General features: G+C 38.8%; 2 protein-coding genes across 5 annotated transcripts; both read right to left on the bottom strand.

The window, feature by feature from the left end:
* Positions 1-2,166: 2,166 nt before the first annotated feature.
* LOC103717891 (probable leucine-rich repeat receptor-like protein kinase At5g49770) lies at positions 2,167-8,604 on the bottom strand. Its single transcript, XM_008806448.4, has 19 exons — positions 8,124-8,604; positions 7,362-7,485; positions 7,216-7,287; positions 6,775-6,849; positions 6,621-6,692; positions 6,347-6,508; positions 6,146-6,220; positions 5,990-6,061; positions 5,796-5,867; positions 5,632-5,700; positions 5,469-5,543; positions 5,308-5,379; positions 5,055-5,189; positions 4,481-4,953; positions 4,252-4,407; positions 3,560-3,699; positions 3,247-3,466; positions 2,918-3,153; positions 2,167-2,670 (listed from the first exon to the last, which is right to left on the bottom strand). Exons 1-19 carry the CDS (start codon positions 8,206-8,208, stop codon positions 2,167-2,169), a joined length of 2,889 nt encoding a protein of 962 aa, XP_008804670.3. The 5' UTR covers positions 8,209-8,604.
* A 1,784-nt stretch (positions 8,605-10,388) lies between these two features.
* LOC103717890 (protein KRTCAP2 homolog) lies at positions 10,389-18,713 on the bottom strand. Of its 4 annotated transcripts, none has more exons than XR_005511160.1 (7): positions 18,586-18,713; positions 17,665-17,830; positions 15,008-15,059; positions 14,854-14,920; positions 11,784-12,442; positions 11,180-11,661; positions 10,389-10,713 (listed from the first exon to the last, which is right to left on the bottom strand). XR_005511160.1 is itself a non-coding variant. In XM_008806445.3 (5 exons), the coding sequence occupies exons 2-5, from the start codon at positions 17,818-17,820 to the stop codon at positions 12,352-12,354; spliced, it is 366 nt and encodes a 121-aa protein (XP_008804667.2). In that variant the 5' UTR covers positions 17,821-17,830; positions 18,586-18,713; the 3' UTR covers positions 10,991-12,351. The 4 variants fall into 4 exon arrangements, 2 of the variants coding, with proteins under 2 accessions (XP_008804667.2, XP_008804668.2); XR_005511161.1 differs by having other exon boundaries at positions 11,180-11,651; XM_008806445.3 differs by lacking the exon at positions 10,389-10,713 and having other exon boundaries at positions 10,991-12,442.
* Between the last annotated feature and the right edge of the window lie 863 nt (positions 18,714-19,576).

Raw genomic sequence — 19,576 nt, 5'->3', positions numbered from 1 at the left:
CGGCCCACCTCCGCGATCCCAGCGCCTGAATCCTTCCTCCCTTCGCCTGAATCCGTCCCAGCTCCCGTCGATCCTCGGGCCGCAGATCCACCCCCCACGCCGGACATCCCCACACCCTCAACCTATTCGACACAATACCCCAAAGACCCACCCGAAAGCGCGAACATTGATGCACCCGCTCTCCCCTACTCCCCCAAGGCCCACGCCTGCAACCCTGCTTTTACTCTCCACATTTTCACCGGTAACTGTGGGCTGACAGGTAACCTATGCCAATCCAACCTTGTCATCCATTATTTTGTCAACAAGAGCAGCCTGGTAAAATCTATTAGAGGACATGGACGCAGTGTGGATATCTAAAGAGGATTCGTGATTTTAATTCCAGAAGGTTTCGCCGCTCACTAAACAACAGGGAACCATCAAAGAAGTTCCGCCTGTTGTTTCTGAACCTTCGTAATCTCCGCCTGTATTTGGTTTGGAGTATTGTCATTGGGGCCACACTGTTACAAAACTTGTCCTTGGCATGAAAATATCGTTGCAACGCATGGGCCAACACACTGTCCTTTGGTACATTTTTATGTTTAGTTATCATACAGTAGCGTTTCATTTAGTTCCTAATTTGTAATATACTAACAAATGAGCCTTGTGAACCAAAGAAACACCTAACTACATGCATGTGAACCATTTTAGTATTATACATCGTTACAAAGGGCTGGGAAATTTTAGACGTTTTGGACTTTAACAGCAGCAGAATTTACCAAATGTTCCTTTGAACATATTAGAAGCATCATAGTGTCATAATAAGCGATGTGGGACTAAACACATTCATACTTCCTTCATTCGAGCCTTGACGTTCTCGTCAGGCTAAGAATTCAAATTCATTCAAATCTATTTACAAGCACCACGATCGGCCTGTGGTCAACTTCTATGAACCAGTATTGCAGTGTCCCCTATCCACATAAGCTATGAGCTAAGTATTTTTTAACCGATGTGGGACTAAACACACGCTCGTATGGGTCCTTACATAGATCCTATATAAGTACCGAAGATCTATCCGACAAATAATCGATGTAGGACTAAACACATGTTTGTACGGGTCCTCACAAATCTCCTAGTGCTATATGCCAATGAATCAACCGACCATTTATTTGTTAACCATCCATTGATGTCCCAGGCCTGGTCTGGCTTTGCAAACAAGTTAAGGGTCCCTTCTGTGCATACTAGCTTGGCTGACATATGTTCTTCATGGTGCAAACAACATTTCAAATCAGATCTTCGTTAGGCTTTTTTTATGCAGGCGGCAGCAAATTGTGTGGTGTTGCTGGGAGGAAAGGAAATCTAGGATGTTCCTCAACAAAAGCTTGATGGAAGAACCGGTATTTTGGAAGGTGATGCATCATCTGTTTAAGGATTGATCTATACTTTGCAATCAACAAGATTTCCTTGGTTTTGCTGAAGTGGTTGCTATGCTCTTCAAAAAATGTCACAATCCTTTCTTTTTGTTTCTATTTTAGCTTATACACAGCTAGCTAAAAGATAGAGTAGATATCCTCTTCCCTTTCTAATGGGTTTGTTCGATTACAACTGATACCTGCAGTTCTGATCTGGTAGACTCTCTACTTCCTTTAACTCATCTGCTATGTAATTACCAATTCTTTTAATAAAGTCTTGGGTGGATTTTCCCTCCCTTAGTATCAAAAAAGGAAAAAAAAGTGAATCTTGTGAGTACTCGTGCGGGCGTGTGTTTAGTCTCACATCGGTTATTCGCTGGATAGATCTTGGATCAAGAAACCCAAATAATCCCTTCCAGCTAGCCATTTTGAGTGAGGTTCTGGATTATTACAAATCTTCTGGTAAAATAGGTTGAAAAGTCTATATTTTGAAACAAAAAAGAAGTCTTTTTTTCCCTGAGCCTGTGATCTATCATTGCTATGACGATGATTTGGTGCTTATTTAGTGTATCAGAAGCTTTCCTTTACAACACAATATTGGTCATTTGGGCTATCAAGAAACCCTGCACATATTAAAGAACAAAGAGCAAAAAAAATATCTTCTAGAGTTGCAAGTTACAATAACTCTAAATATCATTTAGATTTTGTATAGGCATAAAGAAAAATGTATCAAACAAATATGGAAAAGGCAAAACAAACAAAATAAAAAGAATGGCAGCTACTTGGGGTCAATTATTGCAGGGTACGAGTATCCACCACTGTATTCAAAGGCGTTGCCGCCTTCGTCTCTTCTTGATACTTGATTGTCATAAGGATGACGCGTACCCTTTGTGTTCCCAAATTCTGTGGCAGATGAAGATTCTGAATTTGAGGTTGTGTTCAATCCATCTTGCTGCAATATCATTTCAATTTCCTTCACCACATCGCTCATTGTGGGACGGTTTGCAGCCGATTCTTCGACGCATTGCATTGCCAACTCTACAAACCTCCTGAAACCTGTAAGAATTGCTGTATTTTGGAGGACAGGATCCATCATCTCCTTTAGGCCATAGTATTCGTCATCATATCTATCAATTGCCGTCCTCACTTCACGAACAATATACTTGCCCTTCTCTATTGGTTGCTTGGCAGTTATCAGTTCTAGCATGACCACACCGAAGCTATAAACATCACTCTTCTCTGAGAGCTGCTGGGTCATGTAATACTCAGGATCCAAGTAACCCTGTAAGGAAGAACCAAAGAAAATTTTTAAAGACAGCAAACGTTCATCGCCAAAGATGCCAATTCTAATATTCAAAGTAGTTATTTTAGTTGCACTAGATTGAGATCAAAATGGATCTTGATGCAAATCATCAATTATATATTCTAATACCCTCAAATGAGTGATTACATGCAGAAGTGCCATCTAATAATTGCAAAAGAAGTAAGAAGCACTGGTAAATGCTGATTAGTGGAGCAAAGATACTCACCAGTGTTCCTTTAACTTGAGTAGAAACGTGCCCCTTTTGGCTGTCCGACACCAGCTTTGAGAGACCAAAATCTGCAACCTTTGCATTTAAAGATTCATCCAAAAGGATATTGGTAGACTTGACATCTCTGTGAATTATTGGCGGATTAGCAAGTTCATGAAGATAAGCTAATCCTCTAGCTGAGCCTAGAGCAATTCTTAGTCTCTTCTTCCAGTCCAGTTGCGTGCGACCTCTTCCTGCAGTTGGAAATAACAACAAAAGCATACATCTTAATGTAAAGTAAGACATTATGGAACAGAAACCTTTTGAGATGCCGATGGAGTACTGACCTATCAAGTTTTCCCTTAATGTTCCACTTGGAATAAACTCATATACCAGCATCTGCTCCCCTTGCTCAAAGCAAAAACCGACAAGGCCTACAAGGTTTTTGTGATGAACCCTAGACAGCAACTCTATCTCAGTCTTGAACTCAACTCCACCTTGCATGGATCCTCGCTCTGCTCGCTTGATTGCGGCCATTTGCCCATTTTGTAGCATTCCTCTATAAACCTTAAGAGGGAAAAGATAAAGTCACAACACTCAGCACTTCGTGTTCTTCTTCCTAGAAGCACTAATAAATGGATGACCTGCCAGTTTGTTTACCTTTCCATAGCCTCCGGATCCAATTTCGTTTGTTTCTGAGAAATTGTTAGTGCACTTCTTGAGTTCGTCAAATGAAAACCATCTTGCTCCTTTCAACTGTGGTGCACCACCGCTATCTTTGCCACTGGGTGCCCATGAAGCTGAAAAGTTGAAAAAAATACCAAAGGGAAACTCAGAAATGTTTTCACTCTTTTTTTCCATGTCAGTGCATTATGAAGTTTTTTTTTTCTCTTGATTTCTATGTTCCTTTTTTTTCCCTTCAATCAATTCTTTAGGAAGGAGAGAAGTTATGACCCTGATATGTCGTACCGGTCTGAACTAGACGGTACGAGATATACCGTACTATACTAGTTCGGTATCGGTATCTAGTACGGATGGCATACCGAGTGTTCGGTATCGGTATCTAGTACAGGTGACGTACCGAGTATTCTATACGCCAAAAAAAGCTTCATACCATACCGTACCGATACTATATTAGTGTGGCACCAGTACGGGGTCCGGTACTGAGATATCAAATTTTGATTATGACCATAACCTATATAGCTAGCATATATGCATATTCTTGGTGGTATTGATATGTGGACAGCATTTCATGTTTCCTGCATTCTCTTCTGAAGACTATTTCAAATGCTAAATGAATTTATCAAACTAGACATGCACTGTTCATGATTGTTATATATTTTGAGCATTACCAAAGGGTCTGCTTAGTTCCATGGCTCTTGCAGCCCTTCTCTTTTGTCGTAAGGCATAGATCCCCACAGCAACGAGTACAACGACAAGAACAGCACAACCAACTGCTATACCAGCAACAACGCCTGTGCTCATTGAGGTTTTCCCACCAGCCCCACCTGTGATGCAGTGGTTCTTGTCAGTTTTTCCTCAAAGAAATTTCGTATATGGAGATGAGGATGGAGCAGACACCTGGGAAGGGATATGGAGATGCAATGAAATAATACGGTCCAAATATGCTTGGTGGTTTATAAGTCTGGTTGCTAAGATCAAACCCAATTCTTAGAACTTCTGACCGGTTGAAGTACATTCCAGTGGATGGGAAGAGTTTCAGTTGCAGTTGCAGATAGTTATCGCTGTTGAAGAAGGGGTCTGCAATATATACTGAACCCGGAGTAAGGTTAATTTTTGTCCACATGCTCCTCTCCAGTTCTTCAAACAGAGTTATATTAGTCACATCTCGGAAAAAAGGTGCTCTAAAAATCATCGACCCCTGGTATGGATAGGCACAAGCACAACTCTGAGGGTTGAGACTCTGATCGCCGGGGCATGATTTGGAGCCACATTGAGACAGGCTGGTAGAATATGGTGTTAATGTCCGTTGCTGAAGGCTGCAGTAGATGGTATTTGATAGCTGAGAACTGCACACAGGATTGCCGACAAGTCTACAATGGAAAAGCCAAATGACTTACAGATGAGGATGTGCAGTATGGAAATGCAATAAAGATTCTAATGTATAATGAATTGGAATGAGGAAAGAGCTCACATTACAGTATTGTTGTACTTGGAAGTCAGTATGAACGAAGCAATAGAATTGTTTTGGAAATCTACAATCTGTAACTGGGAGCTGATGCTGCTGCCCATATCAAGGGTGCCATTGAGTTCATTGTTTTTCAGCATCCTGTGAAAGATTTACAGCAATGAGATAGATATAAGAGGATCCTTTTTACACTGGTCCATCAATGGAATTTTTCTTTTTCCTCTCATATTCTGATTAAAGATTGTTGCAACACACTTACACTTGCTGCAGTTGAGGATGGCTGAATAGCTTCTCTGGGATTTGCCCAGAAAGACCTCCAGATTCTACGACTCTGGATAACCAGCAGACACATTTTAAATGAGCCTACTTGATACTAAACAAAAGTGCATCGTATTTCTAGTGAAAGCTTAGAGAACTCACAGGGCCATGAGAGATTGTATTGTTGAAAACCAGGCTGGAACTTCTGAAGGTTCAAAAGTGTTGTTGCTTAAATCCCTGTAGACCAAATTAAAGAATTTCCCGTTACTAGTCATATGATAATTTGAAGCTTTTAACTAGCAGTGGAGTTTGAACGGCTTCTTACACATAATTTAGGTTGTTCATTCCAGTCAGATCTGGCAATGACCCATCCAGCTTATTGTTTGCTAGACTCCTGAAAATGATGGCAATAGAAAATTAGTACAGATGGCACTTGCAAACACTTGTTGTGGACCTGTGTCGATTGCGATTAGCATAGGGATCGCTTACAATTCATTGATGTTTGTAAGATTGTTAATATTGGAAGGAACTGAACCCGACAGGAAATTCCGATCAAGACGACTGTTGCAACATGGTAAATTATAGTTATGAACCTTTCCTTTATGATAAGAGGTAAATATATAGAAACATTCTAGTGACTAGGACAGTAGAGCCATGCCACTTTGTGGTTAGAAGATACTCACAGAACCTCGAGCGATTTCACGAGTCCTAAGGACTCCGGAATTGGCCCAGTAAATTGATTTGCATCAAAGAGTCTGCAACATATGGCTAAAAGCAGTCAAGGAATGAAGAGCTAAGAGGGTAAGTCTGACAAAAACAATGAGAAATAGCAAGCTTACATGTGTATCAGTGTCATTTGAGAGCTGAACAGTTGTTCTGGAATTTGACCTGATAGCTGGTTTTTGTTGAAATGGCTGTCAAATCACCCAAAGAAGAGAGGAATCATTCATGTGCAAGAAGACTCGAATAGACGCAACACAAATTGTCTTCTTCCCTCTTTTTCTGGAGGGATGATGAAGAAATTCGAAAGGAGCACTCACAAATGCTTTGTATTGATTAGCAGGTCCAAACCAGGGGTTGTTCCCTTTGAAATGGGGAGCGTCCCAGTCAACTTATTGTTTGCCAGGTCCAGCCAGTAGAGATTGGAGAGGCTCCCAAGTGAGGCAGGTATCTTTCCAGTGAACTGATTTGAGTTCAGATCCCTGGAAATTATGGTTGGTGGAAAAGAAAAATCAGATCCTTGTTTACCAATGAAAAATTAAGATCTAGAGCGACAAGATGCAATTTTGTTAAGCCCTATCGAGCAAGACTTACAAGAATGAGAGCTCCGCTAAATTGCCTAATTCTGATGGAAGGGTGCCGCTAAAGCTGCAACCGACTAAGATTCTGAGAAGTACAACAGACAGTATTGTTGGTCATGTTAATTAGTAAGAGAGAAATGGGCAAGTAATAATGCCGTTGGCCTTACAAGGTGGTGAGCTCCTTCAAGTTCCCAATATTTGGAGCGAGTGGACCGCGAAGATCATTGTTGTAGGACAGGTCCCTGCAGGTGGTTTGGTTTAGATTCTACTCGATCCAGAAAATACGATCAAACCTCATATTCATCATGATGCATGATTCCACTATGATTGTCCATTGGCAGTTCAGACATGAGTAGCAAGACTTGCCAAGTAGATTGGACGGATTTAGCTAATTCATTGTTTTTACCGGAGAATGATTAACCGGTCATACAGGTATAGGAGACATCTTTTGATACTTTCTAAGATGTTTCAGTGCTCTGTGTAACTGTGAAGGGGATGCTCAGCTAAATTTTTTTCATCCTGAAAAAAGTTTCCCCTACATGGCATTGCCACGCCTACATCATGATGAAGTCCAGATTCTAGCAAACATGGACAGGGAAAAAACTTACAAGGATTGCAATTTAGTGAGTTGACCTATGTCACCACTTAATGTTCCCTTGATGCCCATTGTTGATAGTCTCCTGCAAACACCGAAACAATCAAGTAGAGAATGGCATGAGAGGGAACAAGTTAGAAAAGAAGATTAAATACTTACAGTACTGTCACCCTGGATTTGCTGCAGACAACTCCATCCCAGGGCATCCCACAGGGATCATCTGACTGCCCCCAGCTTGGTGGCGCAGCCTGCCATTGATTCATCAGCGATCGGAGTGCAGCAGCTGTAAGCGTTAAATCACTTCATTGTTAGCCCAATAATGATATAATTGACTCTGTTTATTAATTTTAGATCCTATCTTCTGAGTCATCTCTTTTCCTTCTCCTACAGATCGGAAGAAACAAACACCGATGACAGTAAAAACAGCAAACAATAACGCAGTTATTCATAATCAAGGGACTAGAAATCTGATGAGATAACAAGAAGTTTGGAAGAGAACTCTACAATGAAAGATCCAAAACAGAACTCTATTATCAGCAATCCTTCAGAATGTAAGAATGGAAAGAAATATCTTGCTGCTAAACTTCTATGCGTCAAGAGGTGAAAATTCGTGGTTCACATAATATTACTAGAGATGTGATGAAAAATTAAGTGGAATTTAATCTTCTTGGGAATTCTAATATGCAGAGAAAGGACGCTGAATATTGATTTAGATTAGACAGAATGGGAAATCATCCATCCACACTTGAGATTTTCATTCCACATACTGAATTTTTGGTCCAAAATATGATGATACTCGTGACAAAGCTCATCAAAACGCATTTATATGGGACCACCTCACGTCTCTATGAACTGCTTCATCCAACAAAGAAGAAATCCGTTTCAATTCAGTGGACAAACAAACAGCAGGATGAGAATTACCATCTTGTGGATCGGTGTCGCATGAACAAAGTTGAAGACCTGATAGCCACGTGAGCAACAGCAAGAACCGCAGGGTCGTCCCCATGGTAGCCTGAAGGAGATAAAATGAACACGCCCGGTCTCTCGCCGGCAAAGCCAACCACCAGAGCAGCTTATTCCAATCAGCACCTTGTATTAGAAGCTGTTTAGTTGGCAGAGAAAAGGCTAGCAACTAACATGCCATAATTCACCCTCATGAATGCTTCTGGGATGCTGAATGATGAGGATGGAGGTTAGAAAAGGTAGCCTGCCCAAGGACTTGCCTTATCTTGGAAGCCAAACAATGATGGATCGGTGTGATGCAGCAATCACCATGATGCGGCAATCACTCATCTCTTGTTGGTTGCTTCTCCTCAGCTGCCAATACGTTGAATCGGCACCGGAGTAGACTTCCTACCTTGTCCTTTTTAGGAGATCATGCGGGATGTAATCAAGGAAGAGGACGCGAATAAAGAAATCAAAAAAAAAACATCAAATTGCAAGGGTGTTTGAATTGATCCAGGATTAAGTATTTATTGCCATTATTTTAGCTTCTAATTAATAAATGTTATTAGTAGGGGTAGTTGTGTGGACCCCGAGCTATTCTTCGGTATCATATATTAATTTTTGATTGCCAGTTGAGCTCTTTGGTATACCAGGCGACAAAGTCAAGGCTTGGCAACACGCGCAGGAAGCAGCTGTTAATGGATAGCTACAAAACAAAACTTAGAACTAGAAGGGTATCAAGGGTTGGTTTAAAGAAAAGGAGAGGGGTGCCATCACAAGGCAAAGCTTTTCCGGCGAATACCCCTGGACTTTATCATGAGTTCTTATTATATGCCGTCTGCCCATTTGCAGAGGAGTGATATTTGCTGTTTGGTTCACAAAAGTGTGCCTGATTCTTTGAAGTGCTGCTGTTGGATGGTTAGATTATGCAACCACCTCTTAATTCTTGATAGGGTCTGACTGAGAGAATACTCAAACAGCTTGGACCACCTATCAAAATCAGCCCTTCCATTAAAGATGGAGGATGTCAGAAGCTGTTCACATTAAAGTACCATATCTCTCTCTCTCATCAAAAAGAAAACGTAACATCTCTCTCTCTCTCTCTCATAAAGAAAAAAACTACCATCCCTCCCTGGCTGGTCAGTACGAATAACTTGCTGATGGACGTCGTATCTTAGTCTGCTACAAGCTCCCATCCAATCCAATACGGTTTCCTAACTGTTATCCCGGGTTCTCAGCTATGAGGCCTCAGGACTTGAATGGCTCGCCACCAAAAAAAAAAAAAAAAAAACCAGCTTAGTTAAAATTTTCAAGAGATCGATAAAAAAATAATATTTATATTGGAATAAGATAAATATATTTTATTAAAAAATTAATAAGGGACATAAAAGATTTATTTTTTCATCACTTGAGAATTGACATCATTTTTTTTTCAAAACTACTTTAAGTCATTAAAATTATCAATTTATTTTATTCAGGGTATAATAAATATATTTGACCAAAATTTTTTAGAAAGCAGATGCTTAATTAAATATAAATCATTATGCAATGTACCACTTTTTTTTATTGTCAACAGAATGGACTTCTCGAAAGAAAAAAAAAAATCTACAAACCAAATGAGTCTTGATGCCAAAAAGAGTCAGTCCTCAAAATGAACAACCAAAATCTATGTTGAAATTTATCTGCGAAGGCGGGTAATATATTATGTGTTTTCCTGGTTATCCCTCCGGGGTCTTGGTTAGGCGTTAGCAATTTATAAAATCTTTCCAAAGGGGATAAAGAGTCTAGAAATGTACGGCGTCCTTTCCGTATTCATTTTAGCTGTACCAAGTTGACGGGGTGATGGTTGGTGGCTTGGTGACAGATACCACTAGAAAAACTGGATGTGTTGTGTGGTTCTTATCCAACCTCAACTCATAGCTGACATTTCTTCACCGAACTCGGATGAAAAAGATTGGTGCATTTTCTTCGAATTGACAAGGCCACCAACCATCCTCAGCTATACAAGTACATAATACATGCAGAAAGTTATTGACATTTTATATGAACTTCCAAAGTGGTACTAAAAACCAACCTTAAGAATAACATTCTCCGTCATCGCAACAAGATTAATTAACTGCTCGATCCATAATGTGACTAGAAAAAGGAACTAACTTGATGATTACAAGAAACAGCAGAAAATATGCTAAAACTTTCCTCAATCTCACTTCTCAGATCACTACCTGCAAATTCACAGAGAGAAAAAAATGGATGCAAACCGCATGCATGGGCAAACTTGGCTCGAGTACATCAGGTGAATATCAAATTGGCATGTTACATGGATATTTCAACAGTAATATAGATTTAGTATAGCAGTTACATGGCATATGTCCCTTTGGGCCAATCTTGTCCTTGAAAAGAGGGGGCAAAGAATTAGCACTTGGTTAACAAGCAGTCAAGCATCCCTTCATCTTTCTCCTTGTTTTTGTTGTTTTTTGTCCTCCCCAGGTATCCAGCAGTTCTGTGATTTGGGGTGTTTATCTTTGAATTTGTCACACATGCTACACCAGGTAAACTAGGGAAATCCCTGAGAAGGAGTAAGAGGGAAACAATTATAATTTTTCTTTTGACTTTTTCTTCCTTCTCGAATTAAGCAACCTCAAGAAAGCACTAGCCACTTAATAAAATCACATGAAAGGATTAAAAAAAAAAACTCCAGTCGTTTTTATCAAGTTGATCATTCTTCTCCTCCTTAGGCAAGTTTGGCATGGCCTAAACATTGTGCATGGTCAATGCGAGAGGAACGGGGCTTCACCAAATACATAAAATATCACAAGAGCCTTCCTATTCCTGCACGTCTGACCGATATCGCACTCAAGAAGTTTTCTTAAAATAGTATTGAAGATGTCAAAGGCATGCGCAAATGAAACCCAAAATATTTTAAATTGTTGGGTTTCAAAGCAAGCATCATGTAATTCAAATAAATTAAGAAGGTCCATCTGCACTTTAATAATTTAAATGAATTGGATAAAAAAAGGGGGCAGTTCATCTACCATATTGGTCCAAATTGGCTCCTCCTGCAGAAAGAACCGGTTTGGACCGTTGACATGGCGTGCATGGTGATGGACCAGGTCCACTAGACCAGGTCCTGGATTGCCGCCCTGCACACCTTGTCTCAGTCGTGTGATGCTCATGGTGCAGGTTATAATTTCTCCATGGATGGGTTGAGGAGGATCCTGGAAGGAGGCCAGCAGATGTGGACGTTGGAGATTCCAAAAAAATTTGGCTGAACCTGGACTGCAGCATCCAAAGAACAGAGATAGGGACGACCAGCTCGGCCCTTTGTAAGTCCAAGAGCCTTCCCGTCTATAATCGTCGAGCTTTTATTACAAACAAAACCTGAGCTTCCGACAGCTACATGCACAAGCATAACAAATCCCAATCTGCGCCATAAATTATGAAATGACCATCATGCCTTGTCTGTCTTCAACCAAAATATCTCTCAGGACGAAAGTCCACTGGAAGCTGTTATGTGCTTGGCAACAAAAAAAAAAAAAAAAATCAGCAAATAGATCCTTTTAAAAGATTATCAACTGTAGGTGGTAGATGCTACATAGAAATCCAGCCACAAATCTTAAAGTGCATGTATGTAATTACCAGAAAGGGAGGATTTTTACAGTGTCTGTATGTGAAAATCCCTAACCTATGACTCATGCAATAGCTATTTTTACAGTGCCGGCATAATGTCCTCATGTCGACCCTTGCCACTTGGCATGCAAGGGCCTTGTCATTTGAATCACCCGTGCACTACAGTAGGCCATAGCCTGGGTCCACGCTCCATGTATCAATCACAACCTGCTCTCTCTGAAAAAGCATTGATGTCCCAGTTGCTGCAAAATTGAATAAGAAGTATACAACCCGGCTTTTCAAATCACAAGCATGACATTATCATCCGGTCGAAAAAAAAACATCAAGATCCATCTTTATGGAAAGAAATGCGTGCCCTCTTTATGGTCTCCCCTCAATGAGGGCATCAACCCAGACCAGTAACAATGTACCAAATCTCACCTATTTTAGACTAGTAAACATCATTTTGTGAAAGGCATCATCCTCAATAATCTGTGTATCCAGATGTAAAGTTGAAGAGTCTAATCTTAACAAAGCCCCATATTTGCACAATTATAGGCTTTCCACTCTACTGATAGGCAATTGATGAGCCACTCATTCAATAGCGCCGCACTTTTGATTCACTTTTAGCAAGCATCATCCCCGAAAGTTTGTTAACCTTGTATAGAAGTCCAGCCGAAAATAAGAAACTGCAAACAACGGGAATAAAGGAAAGACAGTGTTAAGCTTAAGGTTAAATCTCGCAACCCTGTGATGTATACCAAAACAAATAAGTACACTAGCAATAACAACTAGCGGTATGTTTTAAAAGATATGATGCAAAAACTCCTCTCTTTCCTTTCCTTTTTTTTTAGAGAGAGAGAAATATATACATATAAACAAAGAAAATAAAATGGTAAGAACATTTAGCTGATGTCTCAACTTGACATTTTTCTGGGTCAACTGACCTGAAAATGCAAGTCATGGTTATAGCATGATAAAGTCATACATGGTTGTTTTCACAAGAAAAAAATGATTGACAGCACATGACCTGCGACGATCTCTAAAAAGGTCAGAGCTGGTCTGACATTTGGTTAAGTTATTTGACAAGAGATAGATACAAATATAGCAGAATCTTGCTGTTCGGCTTGTGGATCAGTCACCATCAAATATGTAAAAAAGATGATGCTTAAGGACTCGTACTCCAAAAAGCTGTTCTGCAAGCTTGATCTTTTCAGAAACTATTTTTTTTTTTTTTTGAGTTCAGACAATTTGATATCCTTAGAAGTCTAAAGGACCTTGATACCGCGAAAACAATAAGATCCACTTGCAGTATAATCATAACACCATCAACATATCCATACATAATAGAAGAAATATATGCATTTGCTTGAAGAAAGGGATGACCACTAGGGCTTATTTGATCACCACAACTTTCCATACAATCAATAATGCCTGTGAAGTTTGTTTAACCCATAAATTGTTCGACCAAGGTCAGATACCATTTTCAGCAAAACTGGGGAGCTGACCATCAAAATTTTCTAAGATACACCATTAACAAAATGACATATTCATCTCAGCAAGCTAAAAAGGGCCATTTAGAAATACGTATAGGACTTCTTTGCAAGGTTGATTCTGAAATTTTCAAGTAGAACTGTTATTGTATTCCATCAACCCAAAAGAAGCAACAAACATAGATCTGATCATGTACACCCATCTGCAGCTGGTAGTGCTCTATTTGATGGATGAGAACAAGGCTCTAACTTCTAAGCCTTGATTTTAATGTAGTGCAAAAGTAGTCCTTTCAAGTAGGTGTGCGAAATGTTAAATTTGCTTTTGCCTACATATGTTTATTTATATGAGCATCATTAGAGCAAAAGGAGTGTAATGGCACCATCATGATCTTTATCAAAAAACACTATCATGATGGGAGTTATTAAACAAAAAATTTTGATAGAGCTAAAAGCATATTGGAGCTGTCATGAAGTCAGCACAGGGGCCGATAGCTGAAACTGCGTAGGCCTTGTGAAGAGTTGTGCTATCAGCTAGATGATATGATAATGTCATGCTTGGCTGACTCACGATTCTGTTGGTGCTATCTGTTAGTAATAGTCTAAAATGAAGGTGGGATAAAGAGGATAATCTTCATCAAATGTCACATGTTCTAAAGTCAAGACCTGAATAATAAAGCAGCAAAACCCTGTGCAGATTCACAGCATCCAAGAAAAAATAGTAATCTGCTCTTCAACCACATCTGCTATGAAGGATTATCACTATAAATGTCCATAATCATCTTAAAGCTCGATGACAAGAGTAGATGGAAGCCCCTCCTAGAAACCTTATTAGGTGAACCGCCACCAAGGATGGGTACCTGTGACTAGTCTATAACATGTAGAGCAGTAGGACATACCTCAGTTCACAAACAACCGGAGGACTATTTGAATGGAAGTAACCAGCTCAAATGACATGGCATGATGGCAATCTTATCTTTCTGTGAAGGTGCATAATGGTGAAGACAAGAAATTTCTGTTTGAATGTGAGCTGTAGATAACACTTAAAATTGAGTGAAATTATAATGGTGGCATCACTAAAGCGAACTTTCGGGGCCCCGGACTACACAACAGTACGGATACGGAAGTTCTTGAAAATGATAAAGGTTCAGAATTTGTCGATGAAAGTAGATTAATTAAATGACAAAAGCAGTCAATCAAAGGAATGTAAAAAAAGAGGGGGGGGGAATCTAAAAGAAAGAATAGGGTAGATTCCCAGGGCTCAAAATCCAAATAGATATTCTTCTTCCTCTTCCTTCTTTAACATCGCTAACCTAATCCACTTCAGCATTATGGAACAGGACCAACCTTATCAGCCAGGAATAGTTAGAACTGTAGAGCAATCATAAAATTCCAGGCAGAAATTCCTTATATGGAAATGAAGTTACACCCTAGGAATTCATTTATCTGTGTCTTGACAACTAAAACTAAACAATCTGTCAGTATCTATGTTTTGTTTATCATGCAAACATCTAAAAGAATTGTCAGAGATTTATCCATCCTATAACCCTAACGTCATCATAATATTAAAAAATAAAAGTGCTGCAATGAGAGATAGGATAATTCAATACCATGTTGTGACACAAACACGATGAACTGTACTAGCAGCAATAAGAGCAACAATTTCTGCCGGTGCAACTGCCAAAAAAATGCAATTTTCCTTTAAAAAAAAGAAGAATAGAGTGTCACTAAACAGAAATGCCTGTAAAATGTTATTATACTTACCAGCACTCCACCCTGTTTTTGTCCCACTTGATTCTTGATAATTCCCGATGAACTGCAGAAAAAGTGAAGTCAACATAACTTGATAAGTCATTGCTCTTTAGCTAAGGCTACATTGCTTGACTCCTGAAATTTTTATGTATATAACAAATACTAAAAAAGGAGTTGGCCTCTGAAATTTTATAACAGTAGAAAAAAAGTTCTTTACCAGATCTTTTAATAAGGATATCATTCTTGCAAAAAAAAATGTGTTAGAAGTTTACTACTATTCTCTTCAAGTCAGGCAGGTTATAATTCTAAGATAATTGACAGCAGAAAAACGCATCACCATAACATTCGGTTTGCATGTCATACACATTTTTTTCATATTTATTATTTGTATAAAATTCAATCCAAACTAGAAAGTACAGAGCTGGGTTAGACACGTAAGTATGTTAGTTTAGCCTGCATAAGCAAATTGATTATACGGGCATATTTGTTTCCCAATGGAAGCTCCATATTATCCTATTTTCAAGACTTCTGTGGCTATCTGACACCTGGTTTAGGTGACTCTTATGTAAGGCTATTAGAAAATGATAGATCAAAATTAACACATTTATTAGCTTATCTAACACCAGAGAGATTCATCAAATCAGTAAGCTCATAAGTTGGATGGAGGGAGCTACGGCTCAGGCTTACTCTTCCCAACTTGTATAGCAATCGTGAGACACCCTCGTTCACCCTCCCTTCTTCTATTCCTTCTTTTTGCTTCTTCTTCCATTTCCCTCCAGATTTATCCCAAGATTATAGTAGTCATAATGACCCCAAACTAATAGAACTACACTTAAGAGCAATACTATATGAGGATGATTTGATAAATGTTTGGATAATTTACATTAATCTCTAACACAACCTAGATGTTTGCAAAAGGTTGATCACAGAAGCTTTAGGAAATTGCAGAAAGGGTCAGAACAAAAACAAAAACATTGTTGATAAGAGAAACTAAAATTATTGAGAAAAGGATAGAGACAAAAATTAATTCTAGCAAGTCAATCCCCAATCAAGGTTGGTCTGCACGCAAGATCAGCCTTAAGCCTTTATCCATATGACATTTCTCCTGTTTTCAGTTGAAAACCATGCAGCCCATGTTAGAGACTCCTTCCAGACAGCCCATGTTAGAGACTCCTTCCAGACACAGCTAGTATCTAGCCACTGTAGCACATGCAGAAACCATCTCAAGCATTTTCTCTTCTCATTATCCTCTATTGATATCGCTTCTTAGCTTCATGATAGGATAATTATCTCTAATTAATCTTCTTAGATAGCATCCATATCAATATCCTACAATCTTGGGGGCCAACCTTAGGCCTAAGTATATTATTATAAAGTTATATTGCCGTTTCGGAACATATAGACTTTATGAAGGTTTTCATGTTGAGAATGCCAAAACAATGATCTACTTTGACACTTGAGACTATGTAGGCCTAAGTCTATTATTATGACATTATATTGTTATTTAGGTAACTTTTAGACCATATGTTGGTCTTCTTGTGGAGAATGCCAAAATGTTGATCTACTATGATACTTGGACTATGTGCATGGATTTGGGTGCAATAGTTGGGAAAGAGTGCTCTCAAAAATATTGTGTAACAAGCACTTAGTAAGCTAGTGTAGAAGATTGCAAATAGACATTCCAAGGTGGGTGTGGCACCCTAGGTAAGATATTCAAACTACTTTGCCTTACTGTACCTATGACCCAGTAGTCATCTGGTCATGTTTGATGAAACCGAAGGCATTCCTAACAGTGCATAAGAATAAAACAAGTGAGTGGTTGTCTTGTTGAAATGAGGTATCTTTCAAAGAATTTCCTGCTTCCAATGAGAATATAAATCTTAAGGGTAATAGGATAGCTAGAAATCACAGCACATGAGAATCTATGTCATTTGCTGAATCATTTAACCTTCTTTCTATTCAAATGCCTCTAGTTATACTAGGAAGTTGGTGTATTATCGGATACATTCAACTCAAACTGAGTACCAAAAACAGAAACAATATATTTCTATGTAATGGCTATTGCCTCTCCAAGTGCAAGAAGAGGCAATAGAGTTCCAACTCAAAGAGAATGGTTTGTAGCCCATCCTATCACATTCTCTACAGTATCAATAACAGCTGTGGAGTTCAAGCAAGTTGTCTCAAACTGTAATCCCTCCTTGACAGCTCCATCCATGCAGCAATAAAAAAAGGGCCTGGTACGCTCTAAAGAAAAAGGTATGTATGTTTATATACATGCAAATGTATCTATACATGGTGAGCCTCTTTTCCATCAAGAGCTATCATTTTCTTGATTATAAAACAACTTTTATAATCAAGAATTAAGATATACTTGTCATTGACCACTCTTGACATTGAATGACCTTATCAGTTATTCAGGTATGTACTTGACGAGAGGAGGTTCTATTATGGCCTCATGGTAATACATTCGTCTACAATGCTCTGCAGTAAAAGATCATAGATTATAGGCATGAGCAAAGAGAGGTGATTCACATAAAAGAAGGGAATGATGGCAAACTTAGAAAAATATAGTATTGTACAACTGAAGAAAAAAAATGGCATGCACTTAGCATCAGAGCAAAGAGTCGCATACAGAGGATAAAATAACAACTAAGGCACTTAGAACTCACTGTTAGCAGCACGAGAAATAAAAGGGAGCTGATAAAGCCACCAAAAATCGTCAGCAACTCAGAAGATGCCAATTTCCCTCTATACATTTCAAGAAGTGAGAGAATAGTGGAAAATAGAAGGAGCGAATACAGCATGGATCTGCCAGGACCCGCCATGACTTCAAGCCTGATTAACAAAAGAATGTCAGACATAGATCCACTCTAAAATGAAAAGAACGAATTCTCCAAAAATAGTGACACATATTAACTGCATTAAACCAACAGCAATTGGATACGTAAGAACGCATTCATCTCCAGAAATCATGAACATAACAAAGTTTAAAAGAGTTGAAGGGACCAAAAAAACTTTAGGCAGCACGAAAACCTTCCATCCGGAAACCAGTATATAATTCTAGTCTATAAGTTGACAAAGATTGAGGTGCCGCTGTCTAAGGTTGTTGCATGCCCACCAAGTTACAATTTTTCAAACATACTGAAAGAAAAAGGCACCTTTCTTGTCGAAAGATCAGATTGTGTTCGGAATAAATGGATCAGAGTAAAAGGCACCACTCATTTCTACCCAAAAACCCCAGCCTCCCCTTACCCTAGTTATTTTACCATAAAGCATGACTGATCTACAATAATGCGAGCGAAGGTGCCATCAAGGCTGAACGATATACACCTATGTGAGTGAAATTGATGAATGAACGAGTTTTTTGGACGTAAAAGTCCATGCAATGCATCGATCAATGGTAAACAATAGCATCCTCGGATCCTAAGAGCTACCAGATCGATGGAGATGCCCGTGGTAAAGAAAGAATACCGAAACCACAGCTCGCCTTCCTCGAACACGAGAAACGGCCACTTTTCTAATCGAATAGAGCGAAGATCGAGAGAGAGATGAGGAGAAGGAAAATGGAGTAACGATTCGATCTCGTTGACCTTCTGCGGAAGAATTGCCGGGGCAGAACGAAGCGCGGCAGCGAGCGTGAGAAAAATGTCTTCCCGGAACCCTAACAGCGGTGACTCTGCTACGTGACTACGTCCCGGACCCCGAGTGCGGACTTAGCGGGCCGGAGATTGAATTTTGACCTGGCTCGACGCAACCTGCTTTAAAATATAAAACTAATAAATGTATAATGGCTTGATAAGATGCAAAGATGCGATGATTTTTTTTTTTTTTGGACAACGTTTGTTAATTACTAACATGTTTTGTTTTTTTTTTCCATTTTAATTCTACATGTGCGATGCAATGATAAAAAAATTTATAAAATATATTTTAATTTTAAAAATAATATATATTAGTTTATATTTTTAATCCATGATTTTTTTTCAGGTTATAGAAGCTTAGTTCTAAATAAGAACAAAAAAAATTAGATAAGTAAAGATAAATTAGAAAAAAATTATTTTGGTAAGGTTCCAGTTAGTTTTAAAACTACTGTCGTGCTAGAATTTTCTATGATTTTGTTAGATTATTTTTGAATTTTAGAAAGGGTGAAGTTTCTTTTTCTCCCGTTTATTTAATAAGTATAGAGATAGAGATGAAGAACATCATCAAGTTAATATTTATATTTCATAAAATCTCAATTCGAATAGAATTGAATGAAGAATGGTTGTAATAACAATCATTATTGTTGTAACAAAAAAAATAATGAACTAGATTTTGTTATAACAAATGGTCATCCCTTTTATCTATTGGGGGAGATTCTTTATTTTCAACTTTCTCAAATTTTTTAACAATAATAACAGCAAACAACAACAACAATCAAAAAAAAATATCAACCAAGCACTAATCATCGACAGAAAGATAATTTATGTCATTCCAATTTGTGGTGGATGGTAAGATGAAGAGGTGGATTAAAATTCTCTGGCTCTCTCAGTCACAATTATTCCATGTTTGTCGCTAATCCCTTATTAACTTTATGAACTACTG

The sequence above is a fragment of the Phoenix dactylifera genome, chromosome 3, assembly GCF_009389715.1.
Source record: "Phoenix dactylifera cultivar Barhee BC4 chromosome 3, palm_55x_up_171113_PBpolish2nd_filt_p, whole genome shotgun sequence".
In the NCBI taxonomy this organism is placed as follows: Eukaryota; Viridiplantae; Streptophyta; class Magnoliopsida; order Arecales; family Arecaceae; genus Phoenix; species Phoenix dactylifera.
This window is presented reverse-complemented; position numbering and strand designations above follow the sequence as displayed.

Excerpts from the sequence above, each read along its gene's own strand:
- LOC103717890 (XM_008806445.3), bottom strand. The coding sequence starts at position 17,820 with ATGGCGGGTCCTGGCAGATCCATGCTGTATTCGCTCCTTCTATTTTCC. Across the intron at positions 14,921-15,007 it reads AAAAACAGGGTGGAGTGCTG|TTGCACCGGCAGAAATTGTT; the intron begins GTAAGTATAATA and ends TTTTTTTGGCAG. Across the intron at positions 12,443-14,853 it reads CGTGTTTGTGTCACAACATG|TTTCTTATTTTCGGCTGGAC; the intron begins GTATTGAATTAT and ends CGTTGTTTGCAG.
- LOC103717891 (XM_008806448.4), bottom strand. The coding sequence starts at position 8,208 with ATGGGGACGACCCTGCGGTTCTTGCTGTTGCTCACGTGGCTATCAGGT. Across the intron at positions 6,509-6,620 it reads TTAGCGGAGCTCTCATTCTT|GGATCTGAACTCAAATCAGT; the intron begins GTAAGTCTTGCT and ends CATAATTTCCAG. Across the intron at positions 4,954-5,054 it reads AAGTACAACAATACTGTAAT|ACTTGTCGGCAATCCTGTGT; the intron begins GTGAGCTCTTTC and ends TTTCCATTGTAG.